This window comes from Aotus nancymaae, unplaced genomic scaffold (assembly GCF_030222135.1).
Source record: "Aotus nancymaae isolate 86718 unplaced genomic scaffold, 86718_ANA_hifiasm-v0.15.2.pri h1tg000033l, whole genome shotgun sequence".
NCBI lineage: Eukaryota > Metazoa > Chordata > Mammalia > Primates > Aotidae > Aotus > Aotus nancymaae.
In genome coordinates, this window is record NW_026988447.1 from 55,456,349 (window position 1) to 55,481,708 (window position 25,360).

The window sequence follows — 25,360 nt, forward strand, 5'->3', positions numbered from 1 at the left end:
ATTATGCAGCCATCAAAAACGATGAGTTTGCGTCCTTTGTAGGGACATGGATGAACCTGGAAACCATCATTCTCAGCAAACTGACACAAGAACACAAAATCAAACATCGCATGTTCTCACTCATAGACGGGTGTTGAACAATGGGAACACATGGACACAGGGAGGGGAGCACTATACACTGGGGTCTGTTGCGGGGGAGTGGGGGTGACAGTGGGGGGTGGGGAGTTGGGGAGAGATAGCATGGGGAGAAATGCCACATATAGGTGAAGGGGAGGAAGGCAGCAAATCACACTGCCATGTATGCACCTATGCAACAACCTTGCATGTTTTTCACATGTACCCCAAAACCTAAAATGCAATAAAAAATAAAAATAAATAAATAAATAAAAGGAAAAGTAAAGAAAAGAAAAAGAAAATGGTGCTTGTGTACTGCAAAAGAGGGCTTTGGTCTCAATGAGAGGATTCCTTTGAATTTAAAATGTTATAATTCTATCAGTCTTCGCCAGATTAGTAAATATATTTCAATGTCTGAATATAGCAGAATTTACCTTTCTACTGGATCAACTGCTATATTTGCAGGATCTTTTAAAGCACTGAAAAGAACGTGGGAATTATTTCCTTTCATATCTGTTACTGTAATGATTCCTTCCTGTTGATTTGACCAAATAACTTCTTCATTTATCCAATTTATTGCCATTCCAGAAACATTTTTCTCTATATTATATACTGTCTGCAAAACCAAATTTTAAAATCGTTATTATTTCCCTCATTCACAACAAAATTATCTTAATGGTTATATATAAAAAGTCTATTCTTTTAAGTATGTGTCATTTTTATGCATTTCTGAAATTATTTAAATGATAAAATAGCCACAGATATGGTGCCTTTTTTTGATGCACCATTATTAAACCTCCTGCGACCCCCAAGTAAATATTTCTGGAAATAGTATTTATATTATAGCTTTGAAACTAAAAATTATCCTACACACTATTTAAATTAGGCAGGCAACCATAATGTATTGATCATTTCAACTACAGTAACAGGGAAATTTTCATGCAACCGCAAAGATAGCTTATTCAATTCCATTTGCTAATGGAATTTTCCACATCTACAACTGAACTCAATTCCAAGCTTTGCAAGATTTCCTTGGAGTTCGAGCTTAAAGACATGAAGTCAATGACTTTTGCACCAACCTAATACATTAACAAATTAGCTCACCCAGGTATATTGTTTGCATTTTAATGGTTGTCCTTTATAAACAATGTTTTAACCCAAAGGAAGAACTATAAGGATGGAATTTTAGGTATCAGATGGATTGTTTCCTAGTGACTTGACATAAATTCACAACTATTTGAAGTTTTTCTGTGTTCTTGACAGGAAACCCTCCAGATTCTTAGACTCAAGAGTTTTAAACTATACTACCAGATATCTGGAGGATAATGAGTAGCCTTCCTTGATAAAAGTGAGGTTAGCAATATTGGAGATGTGATAAAACACATTAGCACCTACTTGAAGCTTTTAAGAATAATTGGAAAGAGATTGAGCTGAAAACCAAAAAACATTGTGCACTTTGTGTTGAGAATCAACTCTTAAAGTTTCTCTAGTCACGTGCTCTTTGTAATCCATCACCAAATTGAGAGAACATTCCCCCTGGGACTCATGTAAGGGTTCTACCAGCTGAAAAGAAAGATTAAGAATCTTTTGTATGTACTTGAAGTAAAGTACTTTATATCCGTCATCTGCTTTTATTTTTTTTCCAGAGTGCAAGTACCTTGAGAATAAAAAGAAGAAATTTTTTCTTTCTACATATCAGGTGCCAAAACCCATGACGGAGATTTTATACAGATAAAACAGGGTCTCTCAACCTCAGCACTGTTGACATTTGAGGCTGGATAATTCTTTATTCTGGAGCTGTTCTGCATAGTGTGAGATGTTTTGCAGCATCCCAGGCCCCTACCCACTAGATGCCTGGATCATCTCCACCTTCCAACCTCACCTACTTGTGTCAACCAAAAATGTTTCCAGACACTGGCAATTGTTCCCTCAGGGAAAAACTGCCCCCCACCTGAGAAATACTGGGGTACCGTGAAAATAGCAAGAAATAATTATGCAAATAATCTATCTTAATCATAAAATGGTGATCTGACTTAATAAATTCAGATATTTTTCAAAATTATATTCATATCCTCACATTCTCATTTTGGGGCTTCTGAATATCAATGTGTGAACTTATTCAATAATATATTACCATATTACCACAGATGCAGATTAAATAGATGCCTATATTTGGCAGACACACATTTGAACTGTAATATAATTTTCATTTATCTATACATTAAGAATTCAATATATTATATTTGTCAGCCTGTACAAAAACAGCTCAAATACTGCAGGTAATGGTATTTTACCTCTTGCCTTGACCCATTCAGGAAAACTCTTTGCAAAAGTTGTCTTTCTAAATCCACCCAATAGATTCTTTTCTCACTATAATGAAAATCCATGATCACTGAGACACCAGCATTTGCCACCAATTGCTCATAATTGGTTCCTTCCGTGTCAATCCTAAAGATACTATTTCCGTGGGAGAAAATTAAGAAGGGTGCAGGACCTGGGTGGGAAGAAAGAAACCAAAGTGTATATTTTCAATATTTCATCGCATTTAAACAGAATACCTCCCAATGACCACAAACACAAGCAGAAATAATTTCTAATTACTGGTTTTCTGTTTAAAGTCTACTGTATAGATAATAAAGAGTTCCCATAGATATTCACACTTCATTTTGTAAATTTTCTCCACAAACTGATTCTAAGACATGAACATTGGTAAATTATGAAAAATGAACTATCTGAAGAGAAAGACACTTTTTACTATTATCCATAAATTATCTTTTTATGTTCATAAGGGAACCACCCACCATATTCTATTATGGAAAGTATCTATATAAGGATAACATTTAATGACATGAATTGGAACAAAAATTATAGATATTATCATTTTGAAAATGGACCCCTAGGGCCTTACCTATGACCAGAGCCTTCAGTAAAATGACCTAGAAGATGATGGTGAAAACTAACAGGAGGTCTTACATGGAAGCAGGAAAAATTGAAATGCTGTTTCCGTTTCAGAATCCTGTAAAGGTTCTGAAATATTTTGACCCTGTTAGCTTTGCCACATAAATACAGGATGCCCAAATAAATTTGAATTCCATATATATATTGCATGGGACTTGCACTAAAATTTTTTTTCTGTTTACTTGAAATGCAAATTTAACTGGGCACTTCACATTTTTATTTGCTAAATCTGGGTGGCAAACTTCACTGGATTTCTTGGTTCCTTTAGGGCCTTGTTTGGTATCCTAATCCTGCACCTGGGGTCCTCTCCTATTCTAGGTGATGGCCCCAATATTCAACATTTACTTGGGAACCTGATCCCTTCCTGGGAAACCTCACCACTAATTACTATCAGACTCCACACAGAGCTTGCCTTTGATGCTCTGAGATAACGCCAGAGGATGAAATTTGTTTCATTAAGTCAAGTTAGTTTCCTTGGTCTTTCTCTCTTGCCCAAGTGTGAGGAAGCTTGGGCCACTCTGCCTTTAGAAAAATGATAGAATCACTGGGGTGAGTGGGGAACAGAGGGGAATTCTAACATATTCTTGCTTCTGTGGTGGGCTTACTCCATTCTGTTTTATCATTAAAAGTAATACCTTAATATGACTTCATAAATGTGTTTATTGCTTAAGCATTGAACAAAATGACGGGTTAACATCCTTTTACTCAGGGACTATGTTCTAGAGTCAGAAAACACTAACTCCACTTTGGAGAGTAAATTGTATTAAAGCTCCAAGAGGCGGGGAGAACTGTAAGATCATGAGAGTTTGAAATAGGTGCCAGCATAAATGTCTTAAGAGAATTCACTCAAATTATTCTTCCCAGATCTTTGCCACAACACAAGCCCCCCGACACAGACATGTGGTGGGGGAGCCCACGCTGCACTGTGTTCCAGTTGTAGAATCACAGAGGCATCTTGGGAGAAAGGGAAAGGCCACCGGACAGAAAGCCAGAGGCCTGGTTTCCAGTCCTGGCCCCACCAGCTTCGCTTCTCTGGACATCTCACAGGATCTTCCCTGCCTGTATCAGAGGATTATTATGGGGGAAAAAAGAAATTATAGACGTGAAAGTATGTTATTAATTGTGGAGGACTACATGTATATCATTTGCCATTGCTTTTTGCCACAACCAAGTTTTCACCACATAGGTTGTGCTACTGTTTGGATTCGAACTCAAGGACTAGAATATTGGTATAACTTGTCTCTAATACAGCAATTCATTATGGAGAAAAGGAAGGCATTAGGAAGACACACCTTAAACCCATAGCTACTAATTCATGGAACATAGATGATCACGGACATCTAGATTTATTTCTAACAGTTTTCTGCTATGTGTATGATGCATGCTCTATAAGCCGAATAAATGTATCCAATATATATTGTTAATTTCCTAATGCACTGACATATTGGTGAGATCAAGAAAACATTTTTATTTATTAAAAATATTACTAAATGGGAGGTTTCCATGTAAAAAAAGGAGAAAGGAAAGGCACTTTAAACATTTTAATATTTCTTACTGCATAACACAGTACAATCCTCTGTACATAACAGGTACTCAAAAATTTTGAATAAATCAATAAATTAATGAAGAAATAATTGTGTTTTGTTTTCTGAGCTGTTACCAATAGTAACAAAGCCATAGAAACAGATACATCAAATTAATAAAAGATGAATCTATTCAATAGTAGTTATTTTACTAGCAGCAATAATAACAAATTTTTACATCCTGACTGCATTTATCCTCAATGTAACACTATGAACCAATAAATCAGAGGGAAAAGAGAAATCTCAAGAATTCTTAAATTCATAAAACACAAATTACAGCATTAACTTCTGTAACTTCTCAAAAAAATACAGGACAATAAAAATATGAAATCAAAGTATAAATAATACATCTGATTTCAGATTTTGTATAAATAATACATCTGATTTCAGATTTTGCCCATCTAAGAGCAAATCATAGCAAGCATGCTGTTCTTAGCAATTGGGAAGGCCGTAGATGTTTTCAAATTGTTTGTTCAAAAGAACCACCCAGGGTGCCTCTCTGTGAGTGTGTAAGTGGATGTTCATATTTTTTGCAGATTCCTACTCTTGAGATTCCAGTTAATCCGGTAGGGCTGAGCTGAGGGGTATGCATGTGTTTTTTGAACAGGGACTCCAGGTGATTCTCAGTCTTAGTGAACCTGGAAAACATGGATCTAATTAAGAGGAAATTCAGCGATATTTCCCAAAGTCCCGCCACTAGTCGGTGGTAGACTTGGAATTAGAATCCGGGTACTGCACTGCCAATCTAGTACACTTCCAATTCTACCCTGCCTTGGTCTGGGTTGTCATGTGTCAGGACATTACAATCTTCTTTTTCTTTGTGTAACCAATCGTAATTACATTCCCTCAAAGTGTTTGTTTTTCCTACACTGTCAACATCGTTTTTTTTTTTTGGAGATGGAGTCTCACTATGATGACCAGGCTAGAGTATAGTGGCATGATCGCGGCTCACTGCAACCTCCATCTCCCAGGTTCAAGCGAGTCTCCTGCCTCAGCCTCCTGAGTAGCTGGGACTACAGGTGCCCGCCAACATGCCCAGCTAATTTTTGTAGTTTTGGTAGAGACAGGGTTTCACCATATTGGCCAGGCTGGTCTCAAGCTCCTGACCTTGTGATCCACCCACCTCAGCCTCCTAAAGTGTTGGGATTACAGGCGTGAGCCACTGCACCCAGCCCACATCATTTTATGTAAACCAGAGCCCAGGCTACATTTTTAAGAATGAAATAAAATATAATTTTAAAGAAAATGAAACACTTTGAGAATTAAGGCTTTGTGAAATAGTCATTATTCTCTTCTACCTATGGAAATGATAAATATGGTAATGTTTTTCAGACCTGTCAAGGACTCTGTAAACACAGGTGTGTGGTACGGTCTGTGGATTTGAATGTCAGCAGGGTGTGCATGTTTGAACAGCTAAAGCTTTCCCATGTCAAAACCTACAGCATTTGTTTTGGGTGCAGTTCAGTAAGGGGGAAGTATATAGAAAATGAAACATTTCTAGGGAACACACATCTTAAGACAGCAAACAGGTCACAGCAAATGAATTAGAACCTCCGACTTCTCAACCTAGGGATTAGTAGGGGATCTTCAGGAATTAGAAGGAGTTCCGAATGTTTGGAGCATATTGAAGCTGTTCATCAGTGACTTCAAAGAACTGGGACTACATCACACAGAGGTCAGTGATGAAAAGCAGGCTCTGCTTGAAGTAGGCAGCAGAAACAGAACATTTCATAACATGCACCCCTTCATCCTCTGTGAGTCCGAGGGAGTGGCCCCACACAGGTGAGTGAGAAGAGACACTACCTGTCTTCTGCAGGCCGTGGGGGCAAACGTCCTGAAAGCTAGTTAACACATAAATGATAATCACAACCAGGTTAACAAGAAATCCTAGCTGTCTCTCAGGCCAACACTGCCACCTGCCCTCACCACCACAGGTTTTTTGCCCTAAATCTAGAGACAGACTGAAAGCTCACAAGATGAAGAAAGTGCAGAGGGAGCTTCCAGACCTCAAAAACTTCAGGGACGCTCTGAGAAAAGAATGTAGCTCTAAACTTATGGACCTACATAAGGAAGGCTGAGGCCTCCTCACACTGCTCCCACAGGAACAATATAAATGATTCTGAGAAGAGTCATTTATTACCACTCCCAAGGGGCTGACTTAAATGATAGCTTGGGTTTTATGAAGTACAGAAAGTTTTATTCACTCTGAAAGACTATCTCATCTTCTCTTCAGTTACGGTTCTTAAAAGAGCACTGTACTAGTCCGGTTTCACACCACTATAAAGAAATACCCAAGACTGGGTAACTTACAAAGGAAAGAGGTTTAATTGACTCACAGTTCCACATGGCTGGGGAGGCCACAGGAAACTTACAAAGGGGAAGCAAGGACCTTCTTCACATGGTGGCAGGAGAGAGAAGAAAGAGCCAAGCAGGGAAGCCCTTTATAAAACCATCAGGTCTCGTGAGAACTCACTCACTATCACGAGAACACCACTGGGGAAACCAGCCCCATGATCCAATCACCAGGTTTCTCCCTCCACACCTGGGATTATAATTCAAGATGGAATTTGGGTGGGCACACGGAGCCAAACTATACCAAGCACAAATGCATGTTTTGGACAATCACAGCTTTCTTCTCAGTTTACTCATTCATGTCAAAATTCAGGTCAGGTGAGAGAGAGAAGCCAGGTGATTTAAAAATAATACACCCAGAAAGAAGAGCCAGGAGATTTGAATTTAAGTCTTAATTACGTAAAAAATGCTCTGAAACTCATTTTGCTTCCCCAAAATTGTGAATGAAGATTGACTAGAGTAGTGACAGAAATGTGTCATCTGGGGCAGAAAATAAGCCCCTACCTACCCCCAACCACATTCACATGTAAGCTGAAAAGCCTTACTTCCCAGATCCCCAGGATATTAATTGAGACTAGCAAGTTCTACAACATGAAACTTTTTTGTTTTGTTTTGTTTTTCAACAGGACTTCTCAGTCTGTAATGTGCTATTACTCTAAGAGAGTGGGTGGTGAATTTCATCAGAATAATTTTAGTCAACATATGGTGCGTTATCTCTGGGGTAGCACATTGAATGCATTATTTCATTTAATTGGAGAGCACTAGGAGGTAAATGCTCTCAATATCTCTATTTTACAGAAGAAGAAAGGAAAGTTTCAAACAGTTAACGTGCCCCAAGTCACAAGGCCAATAAATAGTGGAGGAGGGATATGGCACTAAGCCTTTCTCGTCACAGACCCTAGCTTTTAAAGACCAAGCTATACTGCTTATCTAAATATACCAGAAATTGTTTAGTGTGTTATAGTTCAATTGTGTCAAAGAACCCACTGCAGGAAACACCGTTCTAGGCATATTCACCATAAGGCTGGATTCCCTACATTTATCTTCCAGAAATTAATTATAAAGCAGGTCCCTTTAAACAGATTCCTATAATTACATCACCTGAATAATTTTATATTTACTTCCATAATGTGTTGCATTTGTAAACAAAAAGCAAAATTCTAAGCCTCCCAACAAACTGAATGAAACCCTCCTCTCAGCCAAGGACATTTCAAAGTTAACCTGAAAAACTAGTTCAGGTCATGATGGGAAGTGAAGGCTGGACATGCCTTATTACAACCTCCTCCCCTTGGAATTCAGGCACAGCTGACCAGCATTAACATTTAAAGAATGATCTTAAGATTGACAAAACAGATTTTTTATAGCAATAGGACAACCAAATTATAGCCTGGCTCTAGTGTAACATCACATGGCAAGTAGAAGACACTGAAAGAAATCAAAGTATTTTATCCCAAAATGTATTTCTTTAACATTTTGAAACAGCCCTGCAAAGCTGTCTCTTGTGGAGAAAATCTACATTCTGCAGAAAAAAACCCTTTCATTTCCAGGTCTTTCCCCTGATCCAGGAGAGAATTAACTAAGGGTTTGGCACCATTTTAGATCTTATAAGAGCTCTGAAGCCTGCTATCTGGAGGCTTTATCTGCATAATAAAACCTTGCTCTCCACAACCCTTTATCTTAACCCAGACATTCCTTTCTATTATTTCCAGGTCCTTAGATGATAAGGCTTTTAATCAATTGCCAATCAGAAAATCTTTGAAAATTTTTCTGTGACCTGGAACCTACCCCCACCTAACCTTGCCCTTTGAGTTACCCTGCCTTTCCTGATCAAACCAATGTACATCTTACATGTATTGATTGAGGTTTAGGTTGACATTTATTAGTTTGCTTATAGATGCCTAATTGGTCCTACACCCTTTGTTGGAAAAGGCTGGTCTTTCTCCATTAAATTGCTTTAACATCTTTGTTAAATATCAAATGAGTATACTTGTGTGAGTCCGTTTCTGAACTTTCTCTTCTGTTCTATTAATTTCTGTGTCTATCTCTTAGCCAATGCTACAGCTCAGTAGAACTTTTAAAACTCATAATAATACAGTTTTGCAGAACAGTGAACCGTTACGATGTTCCTATGCTGTAGGTAATCCTTAATCTTAAGTAAGCATGTTTAAACACCCCTCAGCTTTTCAACATAAATTATGCTCAATCTTATTTAAAGACTACACTACTAGACTAACATAAATTTACCAACATTAAAGCATTAGAAAAGTTTTTCCAAATGTTTCACACACACGCACACAGCAAAATTCAGAAATCACTATCCTGATCTGTCTACTGAGTTTTGCATCTACTTTTGAACATGTCTCTGGTGGACATCTCTAGTCAGGAATGTCCCACAGTCCCAAAAGTCCCTCTGCATGTTAAAAATTGGTATCACATAACACCTTCTGATTAGTTTGTTTACTGAAAAGCTTGAATTTGATGAAAAATCTAATCTAAAGTTCAATATGTTTTGATATTTGGTTTTTGACAGCTGTTATAAACAAAAAGAATTTTTTACAATTATGTCTATATCAAGTAAAATAAATGCACCCTTGGCCATATTTGCAAAAATGAAATTACTTTTTAATTACATCCCTCAATTATTCACAAATTTTGTTGAATTAGACCAGCAAATTTCTATCTTCTAGATTTTAAACAGTAAATGAAAACTAACCAGAAGGCATTGCATTTTATGTTTTGTTTTGTTTTTTTAATTTTTTTTTATTGTACTTTTGGTTCTGGGGTACATGTGCAGATCATGCAGGATTGTTGCATAGGTACATACATAGCAATGCATTTTATATTTTTAACAAGTGAATTTAAAAAAACAAAAACTGCATTTGGAAGATTTTTAAAAATAACTTAGCTGTTTGCAAACGTTTTAAAGGTGCAGACAGAATTTTTAATAGGTGATGTATTGGCATTGATTCAACAATAAAATCACATAACAATGGAAACATCTCCAATATCTATCTTCAAACTGCTCTCTTCATACACAAATTTTTTACAGTTAGTAGTCACTTTCTCACTTATTAAAATGTCATCTATAATTCAGATAAAGTTTTGTTGTTTTAGTTATTTTTGGGTAGCATACTATTGACATCTCTCTGTAATCACAAAAATAAAAAAAGCCAAAAAATTTTCAACACTTGTCCTTTTTTCTTCTTCTTCTTAAGATGGCATCTCACTCGCTGTCCAAGCTGGAGTGCAGTAGCACAATCATAGCTCACTGCAGCCTTGAACTACTGGGCTCAAGAGATCCTCCGGCCTCAGCCTCCCGAAAAGCCAAGACTACAATCATACACCACCATGCCCAGCTAAGTTTTTAAGTTCTTTGTAGAGACAGGGTCTCCTATGTTACCTAGGCTGGTCACAAACTCTGGCCTCAAGCAATCCTCCTGCTTGGGCCTCCCAAAGTGCTAGGATTACAGGAGTGAGGCACAGCACCCAGCCAACACTTATCCGTTTTAAAAAAAAGAATAACATGACATTTGAGTGTTCTGTTAAGTGCTTTGCTTCAAGATACTTTGTGGAAAATATGTAAGACAAATATTTTTATGATTACTCCCCATCAAATACAAAGTACTATAAAGAGACTAGTTAGTTTTGTTTTTACAGGAATAACTACATCAGTGACATTCCATAGCACTTGATGCAATTCCAGTTTCAACTTCTTTGCCACACAGCCTTGCTGTGAGGACTGTGGGGCTCTCTGTCATCTCACCAAGAATGCTTTTCAGTTGTTCTAGTTAAGTCCAGTGGCTCTACCACTGCTAAATACAGTTATACTATTTTTTTTGTAGAACATTTTTTAACATATAGAAAAAGTCATTTCTGACTTGTGAGAACTTTCACTGAGACAATTTCTTCTCTGGTGCATTTTTCCCTTATTCTCTCATAGAAAAGAATATGACAGTGGCTAAGGTTACTGGCACTGGAGACAGAGTACTCGTGTTGACTCTGTTGGCTCCAATACTCGGCTGTGTGACCTTCAGCACATGACTTGACCTCTCTGTATCTTGGTTTCTTCAACTGCAAAAATAAAATGGGAATAATAGTAATACTTGCCTCAAGGATTGTCAAAAAGAATAAGTAAAGTAATTCATGTAAAGTGCTTAAAATCTTGTCTGACACATAGTGAGTTCTCAGTAAATGTCGGCTATTAGTTTCTAGAAAATACCATAAGCTGTGATATATTAGAGGCACCTTTACTTTCATTCAACAGTATAGTTACTTAGTATTTTCTTCATCACATTTTTGTTGATTCTTTCTGCACAGTTTTCAGCAGTATTTGCTTACAGAGGAACACATTTTAACTTGTTGTCGTCTGGTTTTCCATGTATTATTTTAGCAATATTTTACCACACAGGAAGCAGGAGGAACAAGTGTTTCACCAATAATATCAGGCTTTTCCTCTTTTGCCATAAGAAACCTCAAGAGAGGCTTCTGACTTTTTCATTAAGCTTAGTAAATAGAGTCTTAACTATCATAACTTTGAACACAACTATAAAAATTATTTAAAAAATCATTTTCAGGTCTGAATACCCATTTTCAAATATATTGCTTGTCTTGATGGTTTCATGTTATCATTAGCTAACATCTTCCCAGGTACATTTTACAATTTTTGTGAGGTTCGTCGCCAATAATAACAATTGTAAATCCATTTTTCAGGCTGTCTTCTTGTTAATTTCTCTTTTTAACTTCTTTTTTTGGTAAAATCTACAGAGATTTGCATTGCTTTCAGCTCTTACGTAGCCAACAAAATGCTCATTCCAGGAATAAGAGTGGTGTCAAGGCTGCCCTTTCCTCATTGTTCTCTTGGGTTTGCAATATTAGTGTTGTCTGCAATCTTTAGTTTCTCTGTAGGAAGGTGTCTGAGACACTTGCTGAATTTTGTAAGAGTTAGTTTTGATAAAACCAAATAACATGATCCATAAGTCATCAGGTAAACCACTGACAGAGCTCTGGAGCCACATTGTCCGGCCTGGGAACCCTATGTATGTGGATCAGTGATGTCGCCACTGTCAGCCCAAGCGCATAGTGTCCAATTAACACTTGTTGACTTGATTTGAATTAATTAATAATTTATATAAAAGAAAATTTCATTTATATAAGTCCTACTTTCAAAGTTCTTTCAACATAGAGAACTAGATATATTAGGAAAGTTTTCCTAAACCACCTTAAAACTATTAATACTTTTGGTAGAAAGAACTAATAAAATCGTTACATTGATGGATTTTCAACAATCAATCTTGAGAGGTGTCATGTGCATTGTAAACCTGGCAGAATAAAAGTCCAGGGTCCTGAGTTATAACCTCATAGGACCTGAGGAGCTACTTCATCTGTCTAGATCTCAGCCTCTCATCCATAATATGAAGCAGTTGGTCTAAATGACCTTGAAGTTCCTTTGTAATTTGACATTTATCAATTTAATTCATATTCTGTCTGTACTATAGAATTCAATAATTTTCTTGTTTATGGCACTTTGGCAAGGAGGCTTAAACTTGTGGTAAATTTCTGCATATTATCTTAACCTCTATTTTCTGTGAATTGTTTCCTTTTCTGTTTATCGGAATTTTAAATATAAAATCAATAATGTGTCATAAGCCAGGCATGGGGGCTCATACCTATAATCCTAGCGCTTTGGGAGGCCAAGGTGGGTGGATCTCTTGGGCCCAGGAGTTCAAGACCAGCCTGGGCAACATGGTGAAATCCTGTCTTTACTAAAAATACAAAAATTAGTTGGGTGTGCCTGGGCACACTTGTAGTTCCAGCTACTCAGGAAGCTGATGTGGAAGGATCACCTGAGCTCAGGAAATCAAGGCTGCTGTGTGCCTTCATTGCGCCATTGCCCTCCAGCCTGGGTGACAGGAGTGAGACCCTGTCTCAAAAAATAATCATAATAATTTAAAAATGTGTCATCATGATCCCTACTAAGGAAAGTAAAGTAAAACAATAACTTAAAACAAATAACCTCCCCCAAGTGACACTAAACACCCAATATTCTGAAGGAATTCTAAAAATTAATCTACTGATTAAATCTGTAAAAAATTTATTGGAGGTACAAAATTTGGTGTAAGTGTCATTTATACTGGACACAATTATCTTCTCTCCTTTTTAGCCAGCTTTCAATTTAATTTCTCAAATTGCAAGGATAAACACATAAATATTTGCCCATAGATAGTACATTCTGAGCGTTTCTAGACAAATAGATAAAAATGAGGTAAAATTAAGAAGTGTTGGAGTCTTGATATTTCCTGAGTCCAGTTTCATTGTTCTCATTAATCCTACCCTGGTCATTAAGTTCTGGGCCCTACCTCTATATATATGTACCTATAGGTATAGCTATATAAATAGAGAGAAAAAATAATTTATATAATTTTCTTGAAGGCATATATAAAAATAGAAAGATTAACTATTTAAAAAATAATTAATGGGGAATCTGTGTCATATGTTAGGATAATGAAAACGATAATTTAAAAAATCACAAAGAACCTGCTGGTTAAGGACTTAGTTCATCCCAGGAAACTAACTTTAGATTTCTCGAAGCATTGTTGAAAATTTGAAGAAATGGGTTTTAGAAAAATTATAGAAAGCAAAGGTGTTTCTAATATGTTTCATTTATGGATTTTGGTGGAGAGTAATAACATTTGCTGATAACTTACTATGTGTCAGCTAAGATTCTAAGCACTTTATGTGAATTAATCCATTCAGTATTCATAGCAATCTAAGAGGTAGGTATTAGCAGCTTGTATCAGCTCCAGAATTAGACTCTATCAATTTCAAAACTGAGACCTAACATGACATGCTAGGCACAGGCTATTGACGAAAGATGAGAGAACTCCTTCGTGCAAAACGAGGTAACAAGCAAATGTAACACTAGAACCTTCTGTCCAAAGCTGCTCCATTTTTGTCTGTGTGACAAGATCAATCCACTGTATAAAGAACCAACCAGAATTCACTCTGCTTAAAATGTGTCCTCTGTTTCAAAATGGCACTGCATCTCTTGGAAGTAATAAACCTGGTCACTTCATATGTGCCAACACAGCTCATGTTAAAGAGGATGTCACGCGCTATGTGCTTCTATTAGCTCCCGTCTCAGAAGACAACATGTCAGTATTGAAAGATAGTCACTCATCCTCTTGTAGGTGCCCATGATTGGGTGCTTTTTAATGGATTGAAGTCCTAGATGAACATTTTTCTTCAAATACGTCTTTTTTTCCCACTTACATGAAATCTTTGCAATGATTCATTAGAATAACCAGGAGAGATAAAAGTTCTGGTAGGTTTTTCAAATTTGTCTTCCAAAAAATAATAAGCCTTTTGATCCACTTAGAGCATTGAACATTTTAAACAATGTTGCTTGAATCTAAAAGATATAGTGGGTAAATTAACATTAATGACAATAACCTTTGCAATTTCCCTGCACACCAAGGAGAGGTTAATTTCCTTTGTGTTGAAAATCTTATAGTAAACATAATAATGTGCTTCAGAGGAATTAAGAAAAACACCAGATGACCCTTGGTAGCTTCAACCCTTCGGCGTGTCTATAAACCTCATAAGAGAAGGGCTGGCTGGAAGTGCAGAGGATTGGTGTCAGCCATCATGCGGTATGACGATGTGGAGTTTGACTAATCTGCCTTTGACCTATTTATACAAGAACAGTGTATATGAAAAAGAAAGATCCTTCTTCAAGCTTTTAAAATTTTAACCAGAAAAGTGTTGGAATGAATGAAATAAAACACTATTTCTCAACTGATATACCATGTGCTGAAGAACAAGGCAGCTGCCATGATGCTGTTGTGACTATCTGTAGCCTAGCAACCACCTACCCACAGAAAGAACCACCTCACAGATACAGTCCCCTTACTGTGCACAGAGCTGGTACACAGAACCCTGGGAAGCTAGTCTGAATGGAGGAAGGAGGCAGTGCTTTTCTCCAAAAGGACTCTCATATCACGGGGAAGAGGCTTTGCAAATAAATCAGTGCCTACCATGGATCACTGTCACAGGAGTTGACTGGCTCTCAAATACCTTCACACACACACAAAGTCCAGTGTACTGAATGTCTGGGGAAATACTCGGGAAACCCAGACACTGAGAGGCATTGGTATCTCTGGCCAACTTGGGAGAATCAGAAAATCAAGTCAGAATCAAAAAAACAGATGCCAATCCAGATTCCAGGCTTAGAAAGGAGGTCAACAGGTAATGAAAGTAGAAGTTTCTGCCTTGTATTTGGCTGAAACAACTGAAGTTTCTATACATTTGCTAATTCCCAGAATTGAGAAGAAAGCTCTGGAAGATGCTGTTAAGAAATAGAGCATCTCCTAAAGAAAGACATATTGACAAGCATTATTCCACAATTGCCTTTGGAAGTTAGTAACTTTGGCCATATAAACCAAAGGGTAAAGCATTTTCAGAGATACTGAGATCTCTCAAGAAGTGTAAAGTGGGGGAACTAGGGGAGGGACAGTGAGGGATGGGGAGTTGGGGAGGGATAACATGGGGAGAAATACCAGATATAGGTGATGGGGAGGAAGGCAGCAAACCACATTGCCATGTATGTACCTATGCAGAAATCTTGCATGTTCCTCACATGTACCCCAAAACCTAAAACTCAATAAAAAAAAATATATATATATATATGTAATTTTTTTCTTCTTCTACATCTGGCAATAATAGTCCTCAACTTTCCAGACCTGACTCTCAATCATCTTGTCATGAGCCCCAGCAAATAAGACAGCTGGGAAGGGCCTGGGATGGCCATACACAGAGCCACCTCAGTGGTAACAAAGAAGCTCTACAAAGTGAATCTATGTTCTTAGTTCACCTAATATCCGGGCAATTCTTCCTTCACGGTGAACAAAATTAGCATTGTGGAGGAAAGTGCTGGCCTGTCGGCAAGAAGTCAACAGACAACGGGGACAATTACATTCCAATCGTCAGGATCTCTGCAGTTGCTGTTGTTGTTTCTGGTTCTTTCTTAAAGTTAATTCTAACTCTAACATGAGAAACTACAACATAACAAGACCAGCATTTTGTTTTCTAGCTCCAGGGTGGTCCAAATTTGGAGTAATAATTAAACTGTTTGCTGGAATTTGAACGTTTCTTGAAAAAGATTTAGGAATCCTTTAAAAGAAAATGATTAATTTCTTTAAAACTGACCTAGAGTTTTCTGAGAGATTCCAGGCCTGCCTGTCTCATCCTCACCCCATCAAGGACTCTCCTCTGTTCTCCTCGACCTCTGGCCGCACCAATGAGAGAAAGTGATTTCTTTCTTAAAAATTGATCGTTTGAAAATGTTCTCCAATGCAGTCATTGCCAGCTATTGAGGATAGTTTTTGAGTCTTTAATTGTTTTGTTCACAATTAGTTTGTAAAAAACTGCTTCTGTACAATAATTGCTAAAATAGCTTAGATCAGGCAATTTACACTGGAAAGTTGCTAGGTTCTCCTAGTTTCCTCTACTGTAAACAAAGTGACTGAAAGATTAAGGACGTTGAACAGATTTTAGAAGACTTATTTTCCAGGTAAGGAATCTTTGTTACCTTTCATCTGAAGTTCTACGTTTGACTTTTTACTCTATGTGGATTAAAAAGCAACTTATAAATTAATCTATATGAATTGGTTAAATGAAACCTACACATCAGTGATAAAAATAAAAGACATTGTACTGATTCACAAGCCAAACTAGTTGATGCTCCCTCTAGTAGACCACTGACTAGGGAATATTCTGAGCATACATCTCTATTCACAGACATGTATACTTTACACTTGACCTGCCCAGTCAATGACTACTAAATAAGGGCATATTTCTTTTTTATAGTGAAATTTTTTGGATTATGCCACCACAAGCAAATTGCTAGAAATTAGTCTCCTTTAAAATCCTCCCACCCTAGACCCCTCTGAGAGATTCCAGGTCCTGCCTCTCTCATCCTCACCCCATCGAGAGCTCTCCTCTGACCTCCTTGATCTCTGGCCACACCAGTGTGAGACCACAGTGCTCCTGGAAGAAGGTTCCCCCTACCTGTCACTCATGGTACCATTTCACCTGAGCATAAGTGAGAACTAGCTCTAACTTTTAATAAAGTCCTCTTTAAGGATTATGGATAATGGAATAGGACAGACAACCTATAGTGTAACTCACAGCCGCTGGCCATGACCAGACATGTTAAAGTCTCTTTTCAAGTCTCTTTGTCCATCAAGCCAAAGTAAGGGCATTCCTCAGCCCCAAAGTGCTATAGTCCCTTCCAAGACTCAGAATACAGGACAGAGAGATACAGAGAGAGAGAGAGAGAAATGAGAGAGAGAAGAGAAGAGAAGAAAAAGAGACAGAGAGAGAGGCAAGGGAGAGAGTGAGAGAGAGAGAGAGAGAGAAGAGCATGCATTCCCAATACCTGGGACTGCCGACGAGAACTTTCAGTTCTGTCTCAAAATTAGTATCTCTCATTGTAGAAGGAAAAGGAAAATATTGGCATGAAACCAGGAGCCAGAAATTCTTACATGAATACAACTGTTTTGGTTAGCAAAACATATCAGTGCACTATTTAACAGTTTTTAAAAAATTATTTTCATTTTAAAGGTAGGTCTAAGGCCGGGCACGGTGGCTCACGCCTGTAATCCCAGCACTTTGGGAGGCCGAGGTAGGAGAATCACGAGGTCAAGAGATCGAGACCATCCTGGCCAAAATGGCGAAACCCTGTCTCTACTAAAAATACAAAAATTAGCCAGGCGTGGTGGCGTGCACCTGTAGTCCCAGCTACTCAGGAGGCTGAGGCAGGAGAATTGCTTGAACCTGGGAGGCGGAGGTTGCAGTGAGCTGAGATTGTGCCACTGCACTCCAGCCTGGCACCTTGCAACAGAGCAAGACTCTGTCTCAAAAAAAAAAAAAAAAAAGGTCTAGGATATGATCAGAAAAACAAAACTGGAGGAAGAAGAAACCTAAAATGTTCTGCAGAAGGATGTGGATGGTCTGAAGTAGATTCAGGAGGCCCAGGAAAGGGGCCAAGGTGCAGGTCAACACCACTGCAGAGGGAGAGGGTTTGGCTGACGTGGTGGAAGACTAAGGCCCAAGAAGAAGAGATGCCTGGCAAGTCCCTTCCACAGATGAAATCGTGTCACTTTTAAGAACAGGAATGAAGAAATGTTTTGTTTTGTTGTTTGAAGTGCTGGGATGTAGCAGTCCCTGCCCCAAGCCTCCCCATAGCAACCCTTCAGGTAAAGTCTGTCCCTCACAGCTCAAAACAATTGTTTCCTCGTTCTTTCGAGGAAGTGAGACAGGGTTGTGGCTGGCGTGAAGGGGTGAAGTATGGGAATGGAACAGTACATGAGGTAGGAAGACACAAGGTAGATGAATAATTCAGCAGGCGGCCCGGAGGGGACACATTTTCCTTCCTCATCACAGCCCCCACCTCCAGCGTCTTCCAAGACAGAGGAGATTCTAGGTTTCCCGGAACATAGGATGGAGGTGCAGGCCACTTTAATCTAAATAGATGCAGAGTCAGCAAGCCACAGGACCTGGGCGTTTCTAAAACTCCAGGCCCCAGTCAGGAACATGATCTGGCCTTCTGGTTCTTCTGCAAGAATCTCAGCACAACCATTTCTATTTCTACCATTACACACTCTGAGAAAAGTCATTCGCTATGAATAACCCACCTTTACTTGAAATAATAATTTTTAAAAAAAAAACCACCTAGCAATCAAGAGAAAGGAATAGAGGTTATAGTGAAGAAAAGGTAAATGTTTATTCTGCCATTTCACTTTTTTTCTAAAACTGTCTTCCAAGGAGGGTGTATATCATTTAGAGGTTATGTAAGATGGTTTGCAATTGCATGGGCCTCCTGTTTGAAGTGCTGGGATGTCAGGCACCCCTGCCCCTCCCGCAATCCTCCCCACAGCAACCCTTCAGGTAAAGTCTTCAGATAAAGAAAATATTAGATATATTATTTGTTGTGTAATGCTCATTATATCACATATTCATGTGTGCAGTGTACTTATTACATGTATTAATTGATAAATAAACATGTGCTTATTAGGAGCATATGCTCACATTTTAATTATTTTACTGATGGAACAGAGTCTGAAGACTGCCGATGTAAAAAACCAACTGAGGCCAGGCGCGGTGGCTCATGCTTGTAATGCCAGCACTTTGGGAGGCTGAGGCGGGTTGATCACTTGACGTCAGGAGTTCGAGACCAGCCTGGCCAACATGGTGAAACCCTGTCTCTACTAAAAATACAAAAATTAGCCGGGTGTGGGTGACACATGCCTGTAATCCCAGCTACTCAGGATGCTGAGGCAGGAGAATTGCTTGAACCCAGGAGGCAGAGGTTGCATTGAGCCGAGATCATGCCACTATACTACAGCCTGGGCAACAGAGCAAAATCCGTCTGTAAAAATAAAAATAAAAATAAAAAAACAACTTATTAGATGGGATCAATAGAAGCCCAAACCTCACACAATGTGCCTTTGTAACAAACCTGCACATGTACCCCTGAATCTAAAGTAAAAATTGAAATTAAAAAAGACAAAAAAACTAAAAGCTAAAAAAAAACCCAACCAATCACACTACACAAGGTATCATAATTTGAAATGGATTTTCATAAAGGCGGATTTGTAAATTATAAAGTAAGGTTTTTAATTTACTTGAGCCAAATTACTAGTCCGTTTACTTTTTTTTTTTTTTTTTGAGACAGAGTATCGCCCTGTCACCTAGGATGGAGTGGTGCAGTGGCATGATTCAGCTCACTGCAACCTCCACCTCCTGGGTTCAAGAGTTCCTCTTGCCTCAGCCTCCCAAGTAGTTGGTATTACAGGTGCACGCCACCACGCTCAGCTAATTTTTATACTTTTAGTACAGACAGGGTTTTACCATGTTGGTCAGGCTGGTCTCGAACTCCTGACCTAGTGATCCACCTGCCTCAGCCTCCCAAAGTGCTGGGATTACAGGTGTGAGCCACCATGCCCCTTCTACTCCTTTTACTATTGATGGAAACAATCAATTATTTGCTCTACCCTGAACACAACCAAATGGTTCTCACCTTCCAACTTCTAAATTGAATGTCAAATATTTAGACCAGCTCAAATTAGCCTCAAAATGTAAATTCATTAAGAAAATTAATGTGCCTTTAATAGCTTTAAAAATCCTTCAGGAAAGGTTCCCACATATAGACAAAAATATGCAAAAAATTGAAATAATCACTATCACTTTCAAGTGGCTTGTTTTTGCTGCTGTTAAAATAACATTATTACCAGAAAGAAACCTAACAAACAGACTTAATTTGCAATGAATGGAATTATCAGTTGGTATAAGAAAAAGACAAACACCAGAGCTGCAGTTCCACAAGGGTACTTACTCGAATCGAGTTGATACGTTTTTGTATTTTTAATAAACATTTCCTCTGATTACAAAAATATGAATTTTTGTATTTTGAAATTACTTCAACTATACTTTTTAATGTTGTAGAACTGTTCTTGGGTTTTTCAATATGGCATTTTGTCATGTATAAAAAATGTTCAATGATCATAGGCAAAACCAAGACACATTTGGAAAATACTTTTACATCCATAAAAATAATTTTTAGAACAACAAAAACATGAATAGAATCTCAGGCTTATCAAGCGTTTATTATATGCCAAGCTCTGTTTTGTGCACTTTACACACATTAACTTAGTGGTTCTAAACCCAGGCTATTGGTTAGAATCACCAAGAGAACATTTTAAGAAAAAATGAGACCTAGATTTCAGTCCCAGAAGAGTCTGTGATCCAGACTGCCTGGGGTGGTCAGCCGAACACTGGTGATTCTAATGTGCAGTCAGTGTTGAAAATGAATACATTAACGCAATACTGACAAGAGTCCTAGGAAGAGGGTACAATTATCTTCATTTTAGAGTAAGGAAAATGAGACACACAGTTCACAAGCAGCAGAAATGGGATTTGAACACAGGCAGGCAATCTGTCTCCAAAGCTTATGCTCTTTACCACTAAGCTCTACTACCCCTCAATGACTAAAAACCACTGAATATTTGGAGGATAGTTTCACTGGAGTTGGATAAAAAAAATAAACATTCACATAACCCTGACTGAAAAAACAAACAAGCTCCCGGTCTCAGAATTACTCTGGTTTGCCAGAGTAATTGGGAAGCGGACCAAGCCTTAGCCGGTGCTGAAATCAGTGATTTCACTGTTTACTACTAAAAGTGATCTACCAAGCTGGCTAACGTAGTGCCACCCGGGATCCCTCCTGCAGCTGGGAGACTGTACTTCTTCTCACCCTTTATTTACCAAAAAGTTCATATAAATAACGTAGGTACAGATGCCAAACAGGAACCGTTTCTTTTTCAATGCTATTTGTCCTCCAGGGTAAATAGCCTTGAAAGTTCAGAAACCACTTGCCAGCAGTTGTCTTCCCTGCTCTCCTCACCTTCTGTAGCTCAAGTAGAAGCTAAGAGAATACTCAGTTAATTTGTTTAAAAGCAGGGAGAGGAAGAGAAATAGAAAGAAACCTAATTGTGTTGCTATTACTTGGCTTATCTGGCCAGCAGCCACATGAGTAATAGTCCTGCGTAAGTTTACCTGAATACTGTTAGATCACAAAGCATTCTTCCTGCTGGGTCAGGTTGGCTGCAGGGGTGATCTATGTCAATGCCAAGGGCAAGAAATAAGGCAAGTAGAATTTAAATGAGGGAAAAATAGATGATGGTACCATATCTATTTAGGGAGGAGAAAGAAATACTATCCTCTGAAAAGCATGCAGTGACAGAGGGTGACCCAGGCAGTTAGCAGCTAACATGAGACCGTGAGTGTAAAGTACAGGGTTTAAACCAGTGACTTGCAAGAAATGAGGAAGCAGAGAGGCAGGGAGTCACAAAGTGGCATCCACACATTCCACACTCCATGGATCTGTGCCATGTCACTGCGCTGTTCAAATAAGACATCTCATCATATGACTCGATCAAAGAGATTTAGCCAAGACGTGGAGCCCAAGAGGACATTAACTGAGCACACTCTGCTAAGCACCATGCTTTGGTACACATTTGGTTATCTCACGTGACTCCCCACAAAAATCCTAAAAGCAGTGGGTGAGGGTTTTACTTCTCAGAGATATTCTAAGGTAACTCAGCTATCAAGTTAGTAGCATGGATATGAAACGAGGTTTGTTTGCTTCTAAAACCTGTGGTTCCTTCCACTTTGTGACACGTCTCCCAACTCATTGTTTCTATCCTGGGTTTTATGTTTATTGGGTACAACCTAGCTTGACGAAGACACTTCTGAGCCACCATCAGGGGTGGCAAGGAAAACAAGGCATAGACTTACTTGCCAGCCAGAAATCAGACTATTCTGAGATCCTAGAGCCAATCATTAAAGCCCATTTTTGTAATTTCCTGGGCTCTGCTTCAGCAACTTGGGTTCTTCTTTCCTAGCTACTGGCTGCCTGATAGATTGGCCCAAATGTCACCCCTCACATCCCATGCAAATGACAGTGCCCAACTCTAGATATTTGCCAGCTACTCCCGGGAAAATTCTCCCACTCCAAAGGGGCTCCAGTCTATTTGATATTACTATATACAAAAGTTTTACTTCTGCCTCCAACAGCTGAGTCTAAGGTTCACGAGGTCACTTTTGTCATTTGTCATCCTCTTTTTGTTGCCGTTCTCTAAGACTATGTCATTAGCAGATCAGAGCAAGACACCTCATTCATACACAAGAATTTGCTGAGTACACACTATGGAAGCAGAAATGTCATAGGTGCTGTGGACATAGAGATCGTTAGGACTCAGCCTTTCTTTCAGATACCCTAGAGTTCTGCTCACCTGTTACAAGGAGTGCCACCTGAGAACAGAATCCAGAGATTCTGAGCAGAAGCACCTGATTTCCTCATTGGGAACTTCCTTAATGAGTGAGCCAGGACAGCAGCCTGGCTTTGGCAGTTTGGCTCCGTTCTGCTCTCTTTATTCAAACTATTGCGTACTGTCTTCCAGAGGTGTCTCTCCTGGAAACTGTACTGTGTTTTCTCCCTCCATCTACCTCTTTTTAAAAGTCAGACCCCATCTCAAAAGAGCAAGCTGCTAAGAATGGAACGTCGGAGCAGCTTATACTCTCTCATCGGTGGAGGTGGCTGCCTTGTCTGAGCAGGAGGTTGGAGACCCACCCAAGGACTCAACAAATGAATTAACAGTTAGAGAGAGAATGTTTTTCAGGCAATATCTTTTGACAGGAATGTAATTCGCCTTCAGTCAAGCGCCCATTTCCCCTTGGCGATAAATCCATTTAATATGAGAGGACAGTGTGGCTTATTTGCCCATTGTCGTATTTGGCAGTTCTCAGAGTTACAATGCATCTGTTACTAAAACTCTGGAGTTGTGTCAGCCTCAGAAACAGCGAGAGTGGGGAGAAAGTGAAGGAGGTTGAAATTGAAACTTAGGTTAATTCTCACAATTACCTTTGTTCACAGTTCCCTTCCCATTTTTCACTAACTCTTAGCAACTTCTGAATTCTTACACAAAGCTTTCAGAAGGAAGGATTTTTTTTTCTTTGTGGCTGAAGAGTTTCAAATAGACAAACAAAAAATTAACCATCTGTTTCCCTAGTTTCCAATATAAAGCCAATCAACTAGGTGTTAATTACTCGTCTTGTCAGAATAAAAACTGAAGCTTCCATGAAATGTTCTGCTAGTTTAAAATGAGGTATATTCATTCACTTACACACTGAAGTACAGCTTGAGAGTTACCAATTTTTAGTTGGTAGCACATTAGCTCTAATGGCCAGTAAGAAAATAAACATGCATCAGAAAACAAAAATTAAGCAACTGTACACACCCAAAGACAAAGTTTTTTAAATGCCCAAGTATACAGGATTGAATCAACGGGGATGTGAGGGCAGTCTCCCGGAGACCTGGAGCTCCCTTTCATTGGATTACTTACCCACACAAGTAGAATTCCCATTTCCTGCGGGAGTACCTTCAGAACAGCTCCAGTGCTGCGGTGCAGACAGACTAACAAAACTAAATTGTAAAACTACTGGCAACAGAATGATAAGAGTGAGCAGCATAATCTTGATGGGTTTGAACTTTCAAAAGAAAACAACTTGATTTTCCTGGAGCATGGCCTGGGCAAGGTGAGTGTGTCTGACCCCAAACGCGGCTGCCTGAGCGGAGCCTTGGCCCTGGGGCATGTTTTACCCTCCTGTTGTGCTGTTGCCCTCCAGCTCTTTCTTCCACTGACAGAACTTCCCAATGCAGCCTGCCACGGGAAGCCACAGGGAAGATTTCTTTATCTACGTTTCTTTGGAAGCCAGTAAGAAATACCTGGCACCCTTATGACAAATTTCACAGAGTTTAACAGCCCCGCTCTGGCGGCCTGAGGCTGACTTCGCTGTGACAGACAGAGCAAGGCAAAGGCTTAGAGAGGAAAAAGAAAGGAAAGAACTGATGTAAAGTTCCAGCCACAGCCCTTGGATGGGGCTGAAAGAAGAAATACGGAGATATGATTCCTCTCCCAACACAGTTTCTCTTTTTGAAAAGTGGAATGACTCAGCTTTGCTTTTTAAAGCTCTTCAGGCTCCACCCCCTTTCCTTTAGTGACACTTGTGTGAGCCTCTGTTTGCAAATGAGAATGCGAGCAATTCCTCCACACAGGAAAGCAGGGATGGTTGCCAAAGAGGAGATAACTTGCTACTCACCATAAATATCCTGGGCAGAACAGGGAGACAGGAGTTAAGGGACTGTGGAGGAGTTCACGGTGTCTTGGCAGGACCTGCTAATATTGGCTATATTTTAATGTCTTGAAGGATGGAGACAAAATTAAACCATCCAGTATAAATCAATGATGAGCAACACTGCCGATAGTTTGGATTGATAATAATTGATCATTCACATGAGCCATACTAAAGATAGTTCACCTTTGGCTCATTATTTGAACAAAATGTCAATACCAGTGTACATTCCAGAAACTTAATCTTCTTTTTTCTCTTTCTCCTGTATAGTTTATAGCGGAATTTGAAAGATTATTCTTTCCAAATCAAAGGGAAATCCCTGAAGCCAAATGAAGAGATACAGTATGCACACATACCATTTCTTTCAGCATGAGCATGATAAAACATCACCGGGGCCAGGAGTGCCGGGAAAAGAGTGGATTGTTATTACAAGGCCATTGGAAAAAATAAGCTAACAGTGCAAAAGCTGGGAAGCACTGGAAATCCAGCAGAACGGAATGCTATTCCTTCTCAGATCATTTAGGCTATTTTTTTTTTCACAGCTCTGTGATAGAAAATAAGAGCTTGAAGTATCTGTTAGCTGTCTCCTCAACCACTTTCTA

The 25,360-nt window shown here is 38.9% G+C and overlaps 1 protein-coding gene across 3 annotated transcripts in view; it reads right to left on the reverse strand.

Annotated features, from left to right (window-relative positions):
• EGF (epidermal growth factor) overlaps window positions 1–24,547 on the reverse strand; it is a 97,002-nt gene extending 72,455 nt beyond the window's left edge. For all 3 annotated transcript variants that reach the window (XM_021676404.2, XM_021676403.2, XM_021676402.2), the window contains exons 1-3: window positions 23,969–24,547; window positions 2,409–2,608; window positions 549–730 (exon numbers count right to left, since the gene is read on the reverse strand). In XM_021676404.2, the coding sequence (XP_021532079.2) occupies window positions 549–730; window positions 2,409–2,608; window positions 23,969–24,095 (509 nt within the window). In that variant the 5' untranslated portion in view covers window positions 24,096–24,547. The remainder of the gene's footprint in view (window positions 1–548; window positions 731–2,408; window positions 2,609–23,968) is intronic.
• Between the last annotated feature and the right edge of the window lie 813 nt (window positions 24,548–25,360).